Source organism: Candida jiufengensis, assembly GCF_024610255.1.
Source record: "Candida jiufengensis strain CBS 10846 chromosome Unknown scaffold4, whole genome shotgun sequence".
Lineage (NCBI taxonomy): Eukaryota > Fungi > Ascomycota > Pichiomycetes > Serinales > Debaryomycetaceae > Lodderomyces > Lodderomyces jiufengensis.
Window position 1 is genome coordinate 1,203,194 of NW_026261559.1, and position 14,172 is coordinate 1,217,365.

General features: G+C 26.7%; 5 protein-coding genes across 5 annotated transcripts; 2 read left to right on the forward strand and 3 right to left on the reverse strand. All coding sequences in view use genetic code 12, as the record gives it.

The window, feature by feature from the left end:
* Window positions 1-2,034: 2,034 nt before the first annotated feature.
* Window positions 2,035-3,251, reverse strand: KGF54_002441 (alternative oxidase; the record flags this gene model as incomplete). The annotated part of the gene is made up of 2 exons (XM_051762921.1): window positions 2,035-2,368; window positions 2,539-3,251. 2 exons carry the CDS (start codon window positions 3,249-3,251, stop codon window positions 2,035-2,037), a joined length of 1,047 nt encoding a protein of 348 aa, XP_051620952.1.
* A 2,809-nt stretch (window positions 3,252-6,060) lies between these two features.
* On the forward strand, window positions 6,061-7,077 carry SSU81 (osmosensor; the record flags this gene model as incomplete). The annotated part of the gene is made up of 1 exon (XM_051762922.1): window positions 6,061-7,077. One exon carries the CDS (start codon window positions 6,061-6,063, stop codon window positions 7,075-7,077), a length of 1,017 nt encoding a protein of 338 aa, XP_051620953.1.
* A 352-nt stretch (window positions 7,078-7,429) lies between these two features.
* On the reverse strand, window positions 7,430-8,389 carry KGF54_002443 (uncharacterized protein; the record flags this gene model as incomplete). The annotated part of the gene is made up of 1 exon (XM_051762923.1): window positions 7,430-8,389. One exon carries the CDS (start codon window positions 8,387-8,389, stop codon window positions 7,430-7,432), a length of 960 nt encoding a protein of 319 aa, XP_051620954.1.
* A 142-nt stretch (window positions 8,390-8,531) lies between these two features.
* KGF54_002444 (uncharacterized protein) lies at window positions 8,532-10,709 on the reverse strand (the record flags this gene model as incomplete). The annotated part of the gene is made up of 1 exon (XM_051762924.1): window positions 8,532-10,709. One exon carries the CDS (start codon window positions 10,707-10,709, stop codon window positions 8,532-8,534), a length of 2,178 nt encoding a protein of 725 aa, XP_051620955.1.
* Window positions 10,710-11,232: 523 nt separating this feature from the next.
* On the forward strand, window positions 11,233-13,968 carry KGF54_002445 (uncharacterized protein; the record flags this gene model as incomplete). Its single annotated transcript, XM_051762925.1, has 1 exon — window positions 11,233-13,968. One exon carries the CDS (start codon window positions 11,233-11,235, stop codon window positions 13,966-13,968), a length of 2,736 nt encoding a protein of 911 aa, XP_051620956.1.
* Window positions 13,969-14,172: the final 204 nt, after the last annotated feature.

The following is a 14,172-nucleotide window of genomic DNA, read 5'->3' on the forward strand; positions in this document are numbered from 1 at the left end:
GTAATGGCTAATTCCAAGGAAGATGTATAGTCATGTCTCTTAAAGATACGAAAGTAAAGTTGAAGAAAAGGCTGTTTAAAAGTCTGAAAAATCAAATAATCAATGTCAAATAGTGATTGAACGAAAGTTTAATTGATTATGATTAAATCTAGATTTGAGGATAACTTTTAGATTAGAAGGCATTGAATTCTTGATAGTCCCTTTAAAAGCAATATCATAAGTTCTATAATTATATAAAACCTTTCACAGTGGTCACATTTAAATAAAGATAAACTTACGTTTGAAGTGAATATTACACTTGATACAGCTTTTGAAATTTGAACTAATATACCTACAATTATCAGTTTTTATATATAAAGGACAAAAAAGGGGCATATTTTTTGTTCTTTGGACTTAATAGTTTGATATGATTTCAAAGCAATATTTTTAAAGATGAAACGCAAGATTTATTAAAGGATAATTGATATTGATTTGGGAATATAATAATATTTTTCTAGTTATAATATATCAAATATTCGATTAAAATTGCTATTAATTTATTTGCTAATAGTTAAGGATATGTAAATTTATAGTATCTTATATTATTGTATTGCGTGTACAGCGTTTAATATCTTGTACATATATTGATACTCATTTGGATTTTAAATTTCCAATCAATATCTTTGTTCTCTGTCTAACTGGCTCGTTTTCCATATATTGATAATTTGATTTGTTTTTCACCAGAAAAACTCCAAAATAATTTATGAACTACTATTTGAGTGAGCTTCTAGGCGGTAGTTGATTGATGAGGTTTGAAATTTTAATGACTTATAATGTAAATCTGAGGAGTTCAAGAATTAGAAAACTTTAATTTCTTCAATTCGAACCTTATAATTCTTTGTGTTTCAACTTTGAAATTAAAAGTTTAAGTTATTGTGCCAATCTTGATTTAACTAACCCTCATTTGTAAATTTACTTTGAATTATGCAGTAATTTTTACGAACAAAGAATCAAATGTTATAAAAGAAGAAAGTTTAATCGATAACTTTATTTAACCTCGATATTGCATTAACATTTCATTTTCAGAAACCAATTTCGATTAATATTGCAAATTCTAAAGAACCTTAAAGATTTAGTGATCTATTCAGTTGATTATAAGGATTCTATTTTATGGAAGTAAGAATTGACGAGCAAGAGCAAACTACTGGGGCTCGGTAATATTCTTGTTAAATCTCGTGATACAAAAAAACGATCTAGTAACTTTAAAACTTGATTCTAGACATATGAGGGGGGATTGGGGTAAAACGAGAATTTAACTGCAGAATTTTTTATTTTGAATCAATTTTGACCCTTTATTGTCCTGATTTTTATTCATTTTTATCAAGACAGATTAAAGCGCTGCTTTACAAATACTTATTTTATACAAAACTCAGTAACTCCTTAAATGTTTATTTTTTAATTGATCTAAAAATTAATCTAAACCTAGGTAGACAACACTAAAAATCACTTTTCTTTTTCCACCAAGTTTCATTGTGGTTTATCTAATCCTTTAGTTTGTAAAAAGAATGAAACTCAATCAGTTTGTTGATTTAAATCTTTTGGTGTATGGTTAAACGTACGTAATTGTACGAGTGAAAATTGATGGTTTAAGAATTTCCAGAAAGAATAAATAGATACATTTTTCCGTCATGAGCTTTAACCAACAAAAATCGAAACCATACTTTATCTCTTTTCAAGAGTCTCAATGAGAGGTTTGTAGGAAACCAGCAGCGGCGCAAACAAGTTTTTTACAATCATTCAGGAATAACATCATGAAGCTATCGACATCAATGAAATTGATTCTAATCAAATTGGGGTAAGTGGGGGTAGACGAGAACTTAGCTGCAAACTTTTAAATTTTAATTTACTTAGTTTTTTAAAAATCATGCTGGCTGCAAATATTAGACTTTCAAAGAATTGTTTCTAATTAATTTACTTTATAAAGTACTCCGTAACTAATTCATTATTTATTTTTTTTTTGCTTCAAAAAATTAATCTAAATCTATATACTCCATACTAAAGATCTAAATCTTTTCTTTCCCATCCTGTTGGTCTAACGACATCTAAACCATAATTTGGTTGTGGCTTATCCCATCCTTTAATTTGTAAAGGAAATGGATTTCTATCACGTTGATACTCCAAGTTAGCTAATGTATGGTTGATTTCTCTATGTTTTGATTCATCAGCTCTAATTCTTAAAATTAAATCTTTGAAACTTGATTCTTCTGACAAGGATGGCCAATAATCAACTGCAATAGTTGGAATTAACATATTTTGAAAACCTTTTAACTTGTTTGGATCTTCTAATTCATCAAGTAAGTGTGAATAGGTTCTAACAGCTTCTTCTTCTCTAAAAAAGGTGAAAGTTAGTAAAAATATTCAAAGATATTTGATTAGTCACCAATAGGACCTCAATGATTGCTAAAAACATACAAATAACCAACAAATCTGTGGCAATAATTGGGCAGCGCAAGGTAGCAAAAGAAAAAGGCATTTGTGAAGATTCCCTGGCCAACGTACATAATTGTACGTGTGAATAATGATGGTTTACCAATTTTTAAAAAAGTTAATAAATGCATTCTCTCGTTATAAGCTTCATCTAACAAAGATTGAATCCATGCTTTATCTCTTTTCAAAAGTCTCAATGAACGAAGTGTTCTTAAAAAACCAGCAACCAGGCCAGGTACACCAGCTATTGATTCTAAAAATATAACTCTTGTTAACCATTTATTTTCAGTCATTTCGTATCTTGTTCCAACATATTTGTTAGGATCTTCACCAGGTTGAACAGCTTTATAACCAGTAACAAAGTCAAAACATTTTCTAAAAAACATTGTACCATGAAAACTTATCTCATCACCAATCGTTCTAGGTTGTCTATGGGTAACTTTAACTCTGTAAACACCAGCTTCGGTATAGTCAATATGAGGATAAGAAGGTTTTGTTAAAAATTTATCATCATCTCTTTGTTCAATTGCAGCATTATCAAAAACTATGGTTTTAATATCAAATATACTTTGTTTTTGATCAGCATTTGAAGGTTTCATATCCAATTCTGAAACTGGCAAATTTGCATCTTTTGAATGATCTATTTCTGGTGGTGGTTGACTTGGCTTTGAATTTGCACTTGGAACAGATGTAGCAGTAGCTAAGTTTCTAAATGATGTTAGTTGGGTTAAGTAAATTGCTGATGATAATTTTGGTAACTGATAATTAATTGTAGTTCTAATCATTATTTATTTGTAGCAGATTTTTTGAAGTTTATTGTTATAATATATTATTGAAGTGTATTGTTGTAGTATGGTTCTATATTACTTCTTAAAGAGAAGCAATTAAAAAAAAAGAGATTGGAAAAAGGACTCATTAGAATCTTGGGTAAAAGTTTTGCATTATATATCATTTTTAATTAGAGTTTCAGAATAAGTTTTACTCCGTATAAATTTGGTTTTGTGTAAAATTTTATTTTTAATTACTTTTTTAGAAATAAATAGAATAATCAGAATTTTCATTGCATAACAACTTTCTACTATCATAACCAAGATCTATTTAATTAAAACAGCAGGTTATACGCTGCAAGCTCAACTGTATTGCTCAGATGAGGATATGGTGATGAACTGTTGAAAAAATGTAAAAATACCCCTTTAGTTCGGGAGTGAGGAAAAATTTAGAAGGCAGAGGAACTAATCTATTCTAATTTTTAATTAAAATCCTTAAAAGTTAAGTATGGAGAAATCGTACACTGAATTAGAAAATCTGCTCTCTTTTTTTTTTTTGTTATTCTTTAATACCCAAGATTTACCTTCAAATGAAGTTTTGAATGACAAATAAACGAAAATAATTCGGTTTCTTTATAACAATAATTTATTATAAAGATTTATTGCTGAAGATGTAACATTTTAATTGTTTTAAATTAGTTTAATAGTAAAGTGAGGCTAGATACGGTTGAATTCTACTAAAATCGGAAAAGTGCGCGGAAATACTGAAACAAAAAAAGATCTCAATTTCAAGATTTAGTTTCACCATTAAAAAAATACGGACATAATAAATTAAGTTATACCAGTTACCATATTCAAAGTCATCAACTTTAATTTCATATAATCATTAAAAACAATTTGCTCGATAAAATTCTCAATCTATAATTCTTCCGTTTAAACTTACTTAAAATTGTTTACATAATTTCAAAAATTTGATTAGCCAAGGATATTCACTATCCATATAGTTTATTAAATACATGCAGCCTATTCATAACGGCTTGAGTTTTACTAATAAGAAGGTTGAATGGAAATCTCTTAGTCTTGTTTGTATGTTGTTGATTTAAGACAATCGTAAACCTAAGATATGACCACCACAAAATTAGCTACCAAGTTATAACGGAAATGTATCACCGAATTATTTTATCTAATTATAGCTTGGTTCATTTTCAAGATCTTGTACAAAATCTCAAGATCGTTCTCTTTCATTAATCCTATTTGCCTTGAATGTGCAAATTGATGGCTTTTTTAACTTTTAAGTACATAGTACAACTACCAAGAAGAATAGGGTGCTTTCTCTAGCAAAGGGCTCCTTAAAAAGTGCACTTTTTTAATTTTTTTTTTCTCGCACAAAATCTTGTATTAACTATTGATGTTGGGGTCTTGATAATACTTTATTTTGCAACCAACATAGAATTAAGATCTAGACTTCATCATCAAAATAGTAAACTACATTCAAAACGCAGTTTGGTCAAAATAGTTTCATTATATTTTACGGGACTAAATATAAAGGGTGCTAGGGTTTTTAGGCTTCTCAAATACTTTTTGAAAGTATTGTATTGGAAAAGCAAAATTCTACACATTTTGCGTCAAAAGAAACTCAACGTTTCATCTTCAATACATCGGATTGATAATTCTCTTTTTGAAAATTGAGTTTGTTAAATGTTCATTGAGCTTGCTACATTTGCCTTAATTATTAATATTAGAGTAAGAGAGTATCTATTAAGTTATCAAAGCTTGAAAAACAGATAGCCATTTTTTTAAGATTTTCTTTTCTTGTTTCTTTCTGTACAATATGGTTTTATACTAATATAACGTGTACGGTTCATTCTAATGTTATGATATCTAGAGAAAGTGGGCAAGACTTTTTTTATTTAATTGTTTTCCATGATAAATCAATTCATTCGTTATGTTGTGAAGCTTTCGAAGTCAATTATAATAAAATATTTTAATTCAATAGACAACACGTCAAAAAAAAAGGGTCGAAAAGTCAAAAAAAAAAAATTGTATCATACCGTCTAGATTCATGAGCTACAAATACTACGACCTCTCAATAAAACTTCGTCTTAAAATGAGCTTAGCTCTTTGACATTAGAATAAACGAAACCATTAGTCGAATTGAACTGTCAAACAATTCAATTTATAGCCTTATAAAGCTAGAATACATATAAATTTACGAGAATTTAAAATCTTTCAAATCAAACCTTGATTTCAAATAATAAATTTTAATCGTGGATCATTAGTTAAATCAACTTTAATGATGTGATCAATATAATTAATATTTTAAAAGAGTAATAATTTTCTACTTTTAATTATTTTATATATTTGTATTTCATTCTAATATGTAAAAGCGTGTTTTTTTTTATATTTAAAATAAAAAATAAAATTAAATAAAAATAAAAATCACAAAATCATTTAAATCAATTTTTTTAACAAAATTACACTACTCACATTTAACTATTAATTGTTAACTATTATTATTTTTAATTTCCATAAAATACATAAAATAAAATTTAATTTTTATAAACTTTGATTAAAAAGACAACAACATCAACAACAAATATTTATCATTATCATTTAAACTTAACACTAAATCAAATTCATTTAAATCATTAACATTATATCTCATCATTTGATATAACTAAAATTAATACATCCCTTTCTCAATATTCAAAATCTACCACAATATTTATAATAAAAAATTTTTTGTTTTTTTTTAAAATCAATTGATTAATCTCATTAGACAATTTATTCATCAATTCTACAAGAATATATATACTTATAATCAATAATGGGTTTCAAAATATCTAATTTCATAGGAGATCCTTTTGCTATATCTACTGTATCATTTGGAATAATATCTTGGGTTATTGCATTAGGAGGAGCAGCATCATCAGTTCAAAAAGAATTTCCTCATTTCACTTGGTGGGGAATAGCTTATCAAATAGTTATTATCTTAATTATATTTATACTTTATTCAAATAATAATATTGAATTATATAAATTTACATTGGTTGGATTAGTAAGTGTCGCATTTATTTATACAACAAATTCAACAAATAATTTAATTTATAATTCTTCATCATCTGGTAATTTATGTTGTGCTGCAGGTTGTATATTATTAAGTATATTAAATTTAATTTGGATTTTATATTTTGGAGGTCATCCAGAATCTCCAACAAATCAATTTATTGATAGTTTTAGTTACAAAAATAATCATCATCATCAACATGAACAATTGGGAAATAATAATATAACTAATAATAATTCTTCAAATAATGTATTAAAACATGAATCATATATTGATGATCAACAAAGTCAAGATAGAAGATATATTTCACCAATTAATTTACCACAACAAGATCATATGAGACATCTTTCTAACACCAATAACTCAACTACCAACAATAATAGAGCATCAATTAGAAACTCAATAGCAAATAATAGTAATAATACTACAACTTTAAACAATAGTAGTAATAATAATAATAATGTCAATGCATATGTATCATCACAACAATTGAATGGAATAGATAATATAAAAGATAATTCAACAAGAGATTTAACTCAAAATAAAAGAACAACTTTTTATACAGATTCAGAAACAAATACTGGTATAACTTTTAGATATAAAGCAAAAGCATTATATAGTTATGATGCAAATCCTGAAGATTTAAATGAAATTAGTTTTGTAAAAGATGAAATTTTAGAAGTTGATGATATTGATGGTAAATGGTGGCAAGCAAGAAGATCAAATGGTCAAGTTGGTATATGTCCTTCAAATTATGTTAAATTAATTGAATCATAAAGACTCTATTTATAATTTTTTTATTCAATTTTGTATATTATTATAAGTTTTGATACCAATATATTACATACGATTTTATCTCTTAATTGTAATTGTGCAATTTGGATAGTCTTGAGGTTTAGTGGACAGGGATTTTCAAAAAATTCCTCCCTTATTTTTCCTAATATATTTTATTAAAATCTTTTTTGCAACCGAAATTGCACCAAAATTTTTACAACTCTCTCGACAAAACCTTGCGTTAGAAAGGTCTTGATCATTTAATAGGTCTAGAGAACTTATAGTCTCTATTTATATCGGATTCTTTTAATACATTGATGCAGAATTTATTCCATATACACTTATACGAAAGATTTTATATTTTCTCTACTAATTCTGGCAACACTTCATTTAAATCTCCAACTAATCCAATATCAGCTATATTAAAAATTGGTGCTTCTGGATCTTTATTAATAGCAACAATAACTTTACTATCCTTCATACCAGCTAAATGTTGAATTGCACCAGATATTCCAATAGCAAAATATAATTCAGGAGCAACAATTTTACCAGTTTGACCAACTTGTAATGAATTATCACAAAATCCTGAATCTACTGCAGCTCTTGATGCACCAATAGCAGCATTTAATTTTGTTGCTAATGGTTCAATTAATTTATCAAACATTTCTTTATTTTGTAATCCACGTCCACCTGCTACAACAACTTTTGCTGAACCTAATTCTGGTCTTTCTGATTTTGTTAAATTTTCAGATACAAATTCAGTTCTACTATCTGATTCTACTTTTGGAATATCTTCAATTGATACTGGTGATTGATTTGTTGAAGCTGGTGAAAAAGCTGATCCTCTAATTGAACCTAATATTATATTATCTTTTGATTTAACAGTAGCTAATGCATTACCAGCATAAATTGGACGTACAAATGTCTTTGGGTCTATAACTTGAGTAATATCACTTAATGGTTGTACATCTAATAATGCTCCTAATCTTGGTATAATTGATTTTCCAAGAGTTGAACCAGATGTGAAAAAATAATTATATTTATCTTTAATTAAATTTGTTAATAATGGCGTGACGTCTTCTGCTAAATAATGATCATATCCATTGGTTTTCAATACTTTTGATACTCCTTCAATTTTTGATGCACTTTCTGCTAAACTTGGATCAAGTACCAATGCCGTTATCGGTTCTCCGATTTTTGATGCTGCTGTAATTGTTGAAAAAGTCGCAGGATTTATTTGTGATTGAGATCCTTCTACTAACACCAAACTATCTTTGAGGAGTCTAGAAGATGAAAAGAATCTCTTGAAAATCATTTTCGATGTGGTTTTTGGATTATGTGCTGCAAGTTTTATATATTCAAAAGCATTTTTTTTTTTTTCAAAATTTAAGAAAATTCCGATACTACACAAAATGGTTAACAAAATAAATAAATTCTAAATATCATTAATCATTATTCTATACATTCATATTTTCAAAACAATCAATTAACTTTAAAGTGTCCAGAATATGATCAAAATATGGATCATCAACAATTAATTTATGACATCTTTTTATGCCATCATTTTCACTATTATCAGCTAAATTTTGAATTTCATAATATTTTAATTTTTTTAAATCATTTCGTAGTAAATCACTTATACCTGAATGCTCTAGGATTGGTCTAACTGACTTGGCTACTTTGACAAAACATGATTTTATTTCTCTTTTTTGGTAGTTCATTATTAATTCTTTCATTGTCTTTGCAGCTGAAGAATCAATTGCATTCATACTATCTAAGTCAAATATAACATATTGAGTCATTGTTAAATCTCTACTTCTTTTCAGTGCTGGATGAGCTCTTGTCGAACCATACATTTCCACTCTTTTCAATCTGACTAATAAGTCACTACAATTGGTGAAACTTAAAGGTTCAGGTATTTTTATAATTAAACAACCTTCAACTTCTTCAATTGCACCATGATTTAAATGAGTTTGTCTCATATCATTAAAAATGTTTAATTGAGAACCTACTTGAGTTGTTACTGGAATATCAGCATCAACAAATGTATTTGAATTTGGAATTCTTCCTAAGATTTGTATTCTTGATTCAGCTGAGTTTTTAACAACTCTTATTAATGAATAAATCAATCCAACAGCTATACCACCTTCTATGGAAAAAAATAATGTGGTAAAAACAGTAATTGCAAACGTAATTATTTCATCAGTTCCACCAGTTCTCCAATAAAAATATAACTCATAAGGAGCTTCTTCAATTAATGATATACCAATAACTGCAATAACTACACTCAAAATACATTCTGGAACGAAATATAAATAATCCAAAAGAACTTGAATAGTGAAAATAGTAACTAATCCCATTATTGCACCTGACATTGTTGTTTTTGCTGAAATTGCATTTATTTTACTTCTTCCATAACCACCAAATGCTGGTAATGCACCAAAAAATGATCCAAAAATATTCAAACTTCCTAAAGCAACTAATTCTCTATTCGAAGAAATAGGTAAATCAAAACTTGAACCTAAAGATTTTGAAGCTGTAGTTGATTCAAAAAATCCCAACATTGCACATAAAAATCCAGAAGTTCCTAATTTTTTAATTAATTTCCACAGGAATGGATTATATAAAGTTAAGTTATTACTGTTTTTGACTTTACCAATTACTGGCAATCCTTTCAAATCCCATCTATTAACTTGACAAAGTATAGTTGCAGTAACAACTACAATTAAAATTTCGGGAACTAATATTAATTTTGGATGTTTTTTCTTAAAAAATTTTGCAGTCATTATAATAACAAATCCAACTAAACCAATTTTTAAACTTAACGAATCAAATTCTTTACATTTCATTATTAGAAAAACAACTTTATCAAATGGTGAATGTATATCCATTTGATTTGGATCATCAGAAATTTTTTTTAGTAAAGCTTCTAATCCTAATATTATGATCAATGAATTTATAATCATTACTATCCCCACACCTGCAATAAATCCTTTTAATAAAGATGGACTCAATACATTGTCCAAAAAACCAAACCTACCTAATCCAAATCCCAATAAACTTGCACCACTTATAAATGTAACAACTGCAACATATTCCAAAGGATCTAAATTCTTCTTTTTTGCATGATGTAATAATGGTTCAACTGCTTGTCCAACAACCAAAGATATTGGACCTTCTGGTCCCACAACCATTTGAGGTACACTTCCAAATATCATATACATTAAAGGAGATAATCCTAAAGAATATAATCCAGAAATAACAGGTACATGAGCTAAAGTAGTTGCATATGATAATGATAAAGGTAATTGAAAAAATACTAAAGTTAAACCACCAATTAAATCACCAATAAAATATTTTAAATTATATTTTTTAATCCATGATAAACAAGGTAAATAATAAGGTAAAATATCTGACCATTCTAAATGATCTATATTAGAAGACGTAGGAGTATATTGTGAATAATTTATTGAACAATTATCATCTTCATCAGTTGTATATCTAATTGAATCTATTTTATTTAATAATCTATCCAGTTCATGAACTCTTCTATTTGATATTGGTCTAATACTTGGACTTGGACTCGCGACTCGACGATTATTATTCCTTAATGAAGGTCGAGGTGATGATGACATTATTGAAGTAAGTCATATATTGATTTACGTAACTGAAGTTGGAAAAATATGGATATGGATAAAATACTAAAAATAGAATTAATTTTAATGAATTGAAAATAAATATTTGAAAGATCAGTTTAATTCTTGACACAAATTAACAATAGTAAAATATGTAGTATTAGTAATTTTGATGTATTAAATTTAGTTTACAAAATTATTTATTGATTAGTAAATCAAATTTGAATCATAAATGCTATTTCCAATAAATTGAAATCAAGTTACATTTAAGAAAGGAAATTGATGTTGTTATGTAAAAAAATAAGTAAGAAATAAGTTATAAAATTAAGAAAATAATTATTATTATTCTATCTAACTTTTTGTGCTATAAATAAATTTTACGCAGTATTTGGTAGCCCTACAATTTTTACGCGTTAAAATAGGAATTTTAATATTATTATTATTTACTATAATTATGATAAATGTAAACAAAAACATTTGATTCAAGTTAATTTATAAAATTACAACTACGATAACAAGACAAATGGATATACAATTTACTCCAATAGGAAAAAGAAGTTCAAATGGGTTTGAAGTACTTCATAGTTATCCCTCCGACGATAGAATAAACTATCAAAGGAATTTAATTCATCCGTTAAAAGATACAACAAATAATTATTTTGATAATGATGATAGTACAAAAGAATCTATTAATGAATATATACCTAAAAAATATAATAGAAGTCCAATAAAAGAAATAAATATTCAAAATACTGGTTTAGGTGTAAAAGAACTGGAAAATATTATTCAAACTTTACGAGGTGAATTATTAAGTTGGAAATTAAAATATAAAGAATTATTTAAATCATTAGAACAATTTAATGGAGATAAAGAACTACTTGTTGAAAATGCTGATTTAAAAAAACAATTGATAATTTTAGAAGAAAGAATACGACAAAGTTCAACTGACGATAAGAGACATCATATAGATAAATTACAAATGGAAATTAAAAAGTTAGAGGATATAATCAGTGAACTTCGAAATGAAAATAAGTCTCAATTAACTGATATTCATGAACTATTGGATCAATCAGAATTGGATAAACAAGATATAAATGAGTTAAGAATGAATTTACAACAAAAGAATCAAGAGTCAAATTCTTCAGAAGTTCAAAAGTTGGAGGATTTATTAATCGATGAAAAAAGAAACGCTGATGATCTTCTAAAACAGATTGAGGAGATTAAATTGGTAAAAGAACAATCATCACAAAAGGATAAAAGAACCATTGATCAATTAAATACCATTATTGAAGATATGAAGAAAACTCAATCTATTTCAAATAACAGCCAGATTCATAAATTGGAAAGACAATCAGAACTTGATAAAGCCAAAATTGACGATCTTAAACAATCAATTATAGATCTTGAGCAACAACTACAAGGATTGTTAAAAGAATCCAAAAACGATAATAAATTAATTCATGATCTTAGACTGCAAATCTCAAAAAAGAATTCTCATATCGACAGTTTAACAACCAAACTATCATCATTAGAACTTCAATTAGACTCAATTATATCAAACCAAGACTTCAATACCAATCATAAAATTCAACAATTAACTGATCAATTAAATAATGAAAAACAAAGAGTTAATGAATTGAATAGAAAATTGGAATCAGCATATAAGGAAAGAGAAGATACTTATGAAGCAAAATATCACAAAGATCATTTATTGGAAGAACAAAAACAAACCATCAATAAATTGAAATCAGAATTGGAGATAGAAGTTCAACATTCCAATAATTTAAAAGTCAAAATCAACAATCTTACAACAAAGAAATTCGAGAAAGAAGAATTAGAAAGTCATTTTATTTCACTTGAAAATGAAAATGAAACTTTAAGAAAAGACCTTAAAAAATCAGATGTCTATTGTGAGAACCTTTTGGAAGAAAATACTGAAATGAAAGCAGACATAAAAACTTTGATTAAAGAAAATGAAAATTCAAAATTACAAATGCAATCTACAATTGAAAAATTGGAACATGATATTATTGATCTTGAAGATGAAAATAGACTACTAAGGTCGGCTAAACAACAACCAGGTAATGATACTTTGTATGAGGATAATGTTGAATTGGTGAAAAAAGTGAGATCAATGCAAAGGATTTTGGGAGAACTTGGAATCTCAGATGAACTAGAGTTGACACAATTTGAGAAAGAGTTGAAAAGAGTTATATCCACAATGAAGAATGAAGTAAAGGAAGGAGACTCTGTTATAAATCAATTGAAAAAAGATTTAAGTCATGCTCATAATGAAAGAGAGATGTTGATCGAGGATTTAAAAACAATACAAGATGAAAATAATTTGTTATCCTCAGATATGAGAGTTATTCGAAATGAAAATAAACTGTTAAATTCTGATTTAAAAAGTGCTTTGGATACCATAAAGGAACTTCAAAATGAATTAGCCAATTCACAAGACAATAGACTACTAAATCAAGAAAATCTCAAAAAGGATCTTAAATCACTAGAGCAAGAAAATAACGAACTAAAACGTCAAATTAAACTTCTTGAAAATGAAAAATCTAATTTGGAGAAAGATTTAAGTTTCAGTCAAGAACAATTTAAAAAAATTGAACAAAATGAAGGAGAATCCCCTATCCAAGCGTATCACGATTTTCAATTGAATCAAGCTCGTAGTGATTATAATAAATTGATGGAAGATTATAAAAAAGCAATGGTAGACCACGATTCAAAAGTAGTCAATCTAAAAGAAGAACATTTGTACAAAATTAAAAAATTACAAGACAAACTTAATGTATCAAATGAAGAACTTTTAAAAGCAAATGGAGATATAAAAATGTTGACAGATCAAATTTGGAAAATCAAAAGTAAAATCCATGGTGGTAATGATTCATCTAATAGAGTAAGATTTTTAAGAGATGAAAGTAATTATTTCAGAATAAGATATAAAGATACAAGTTTGAAAAAGAATGACTTTGAATTTTTATACAATTTTGCCATAAATCAAATAAAATTAAGTCCTTTACCAATTGATGATGATTCAAAATTAATAAAAGTTGGGATATATCCAAATTATAATAAAGGTACAGTTAAAACAAAACCTCCAACTTTTAAAACTATAGCTCAGTTTGTACTAGCTGCTGTAAGATTAAAAAATAGAGCTGATTTTGGAAAAAGTAAATTTCTTCATGTTGAAAAAATTAAAAATAAATTAGATTTTGCAAGATCAAAGTATAAAGAATATATTAATGCTTGATTATATAGATTTTTAAATAATAATACATCAAGAATCATTTTACTTATTTGTTAAGTTGTCAATTCCTTTCTTTTTTTTACTTTTGTGGTTGTCAATTATTGATAAAATAATTATTATTGTAAATTTAAATCAGAGGGAAAAAATAAATAAATGATTTAAATATAAATTTAAAATTATTGATTTTAATAAATTGATTATTTTTTT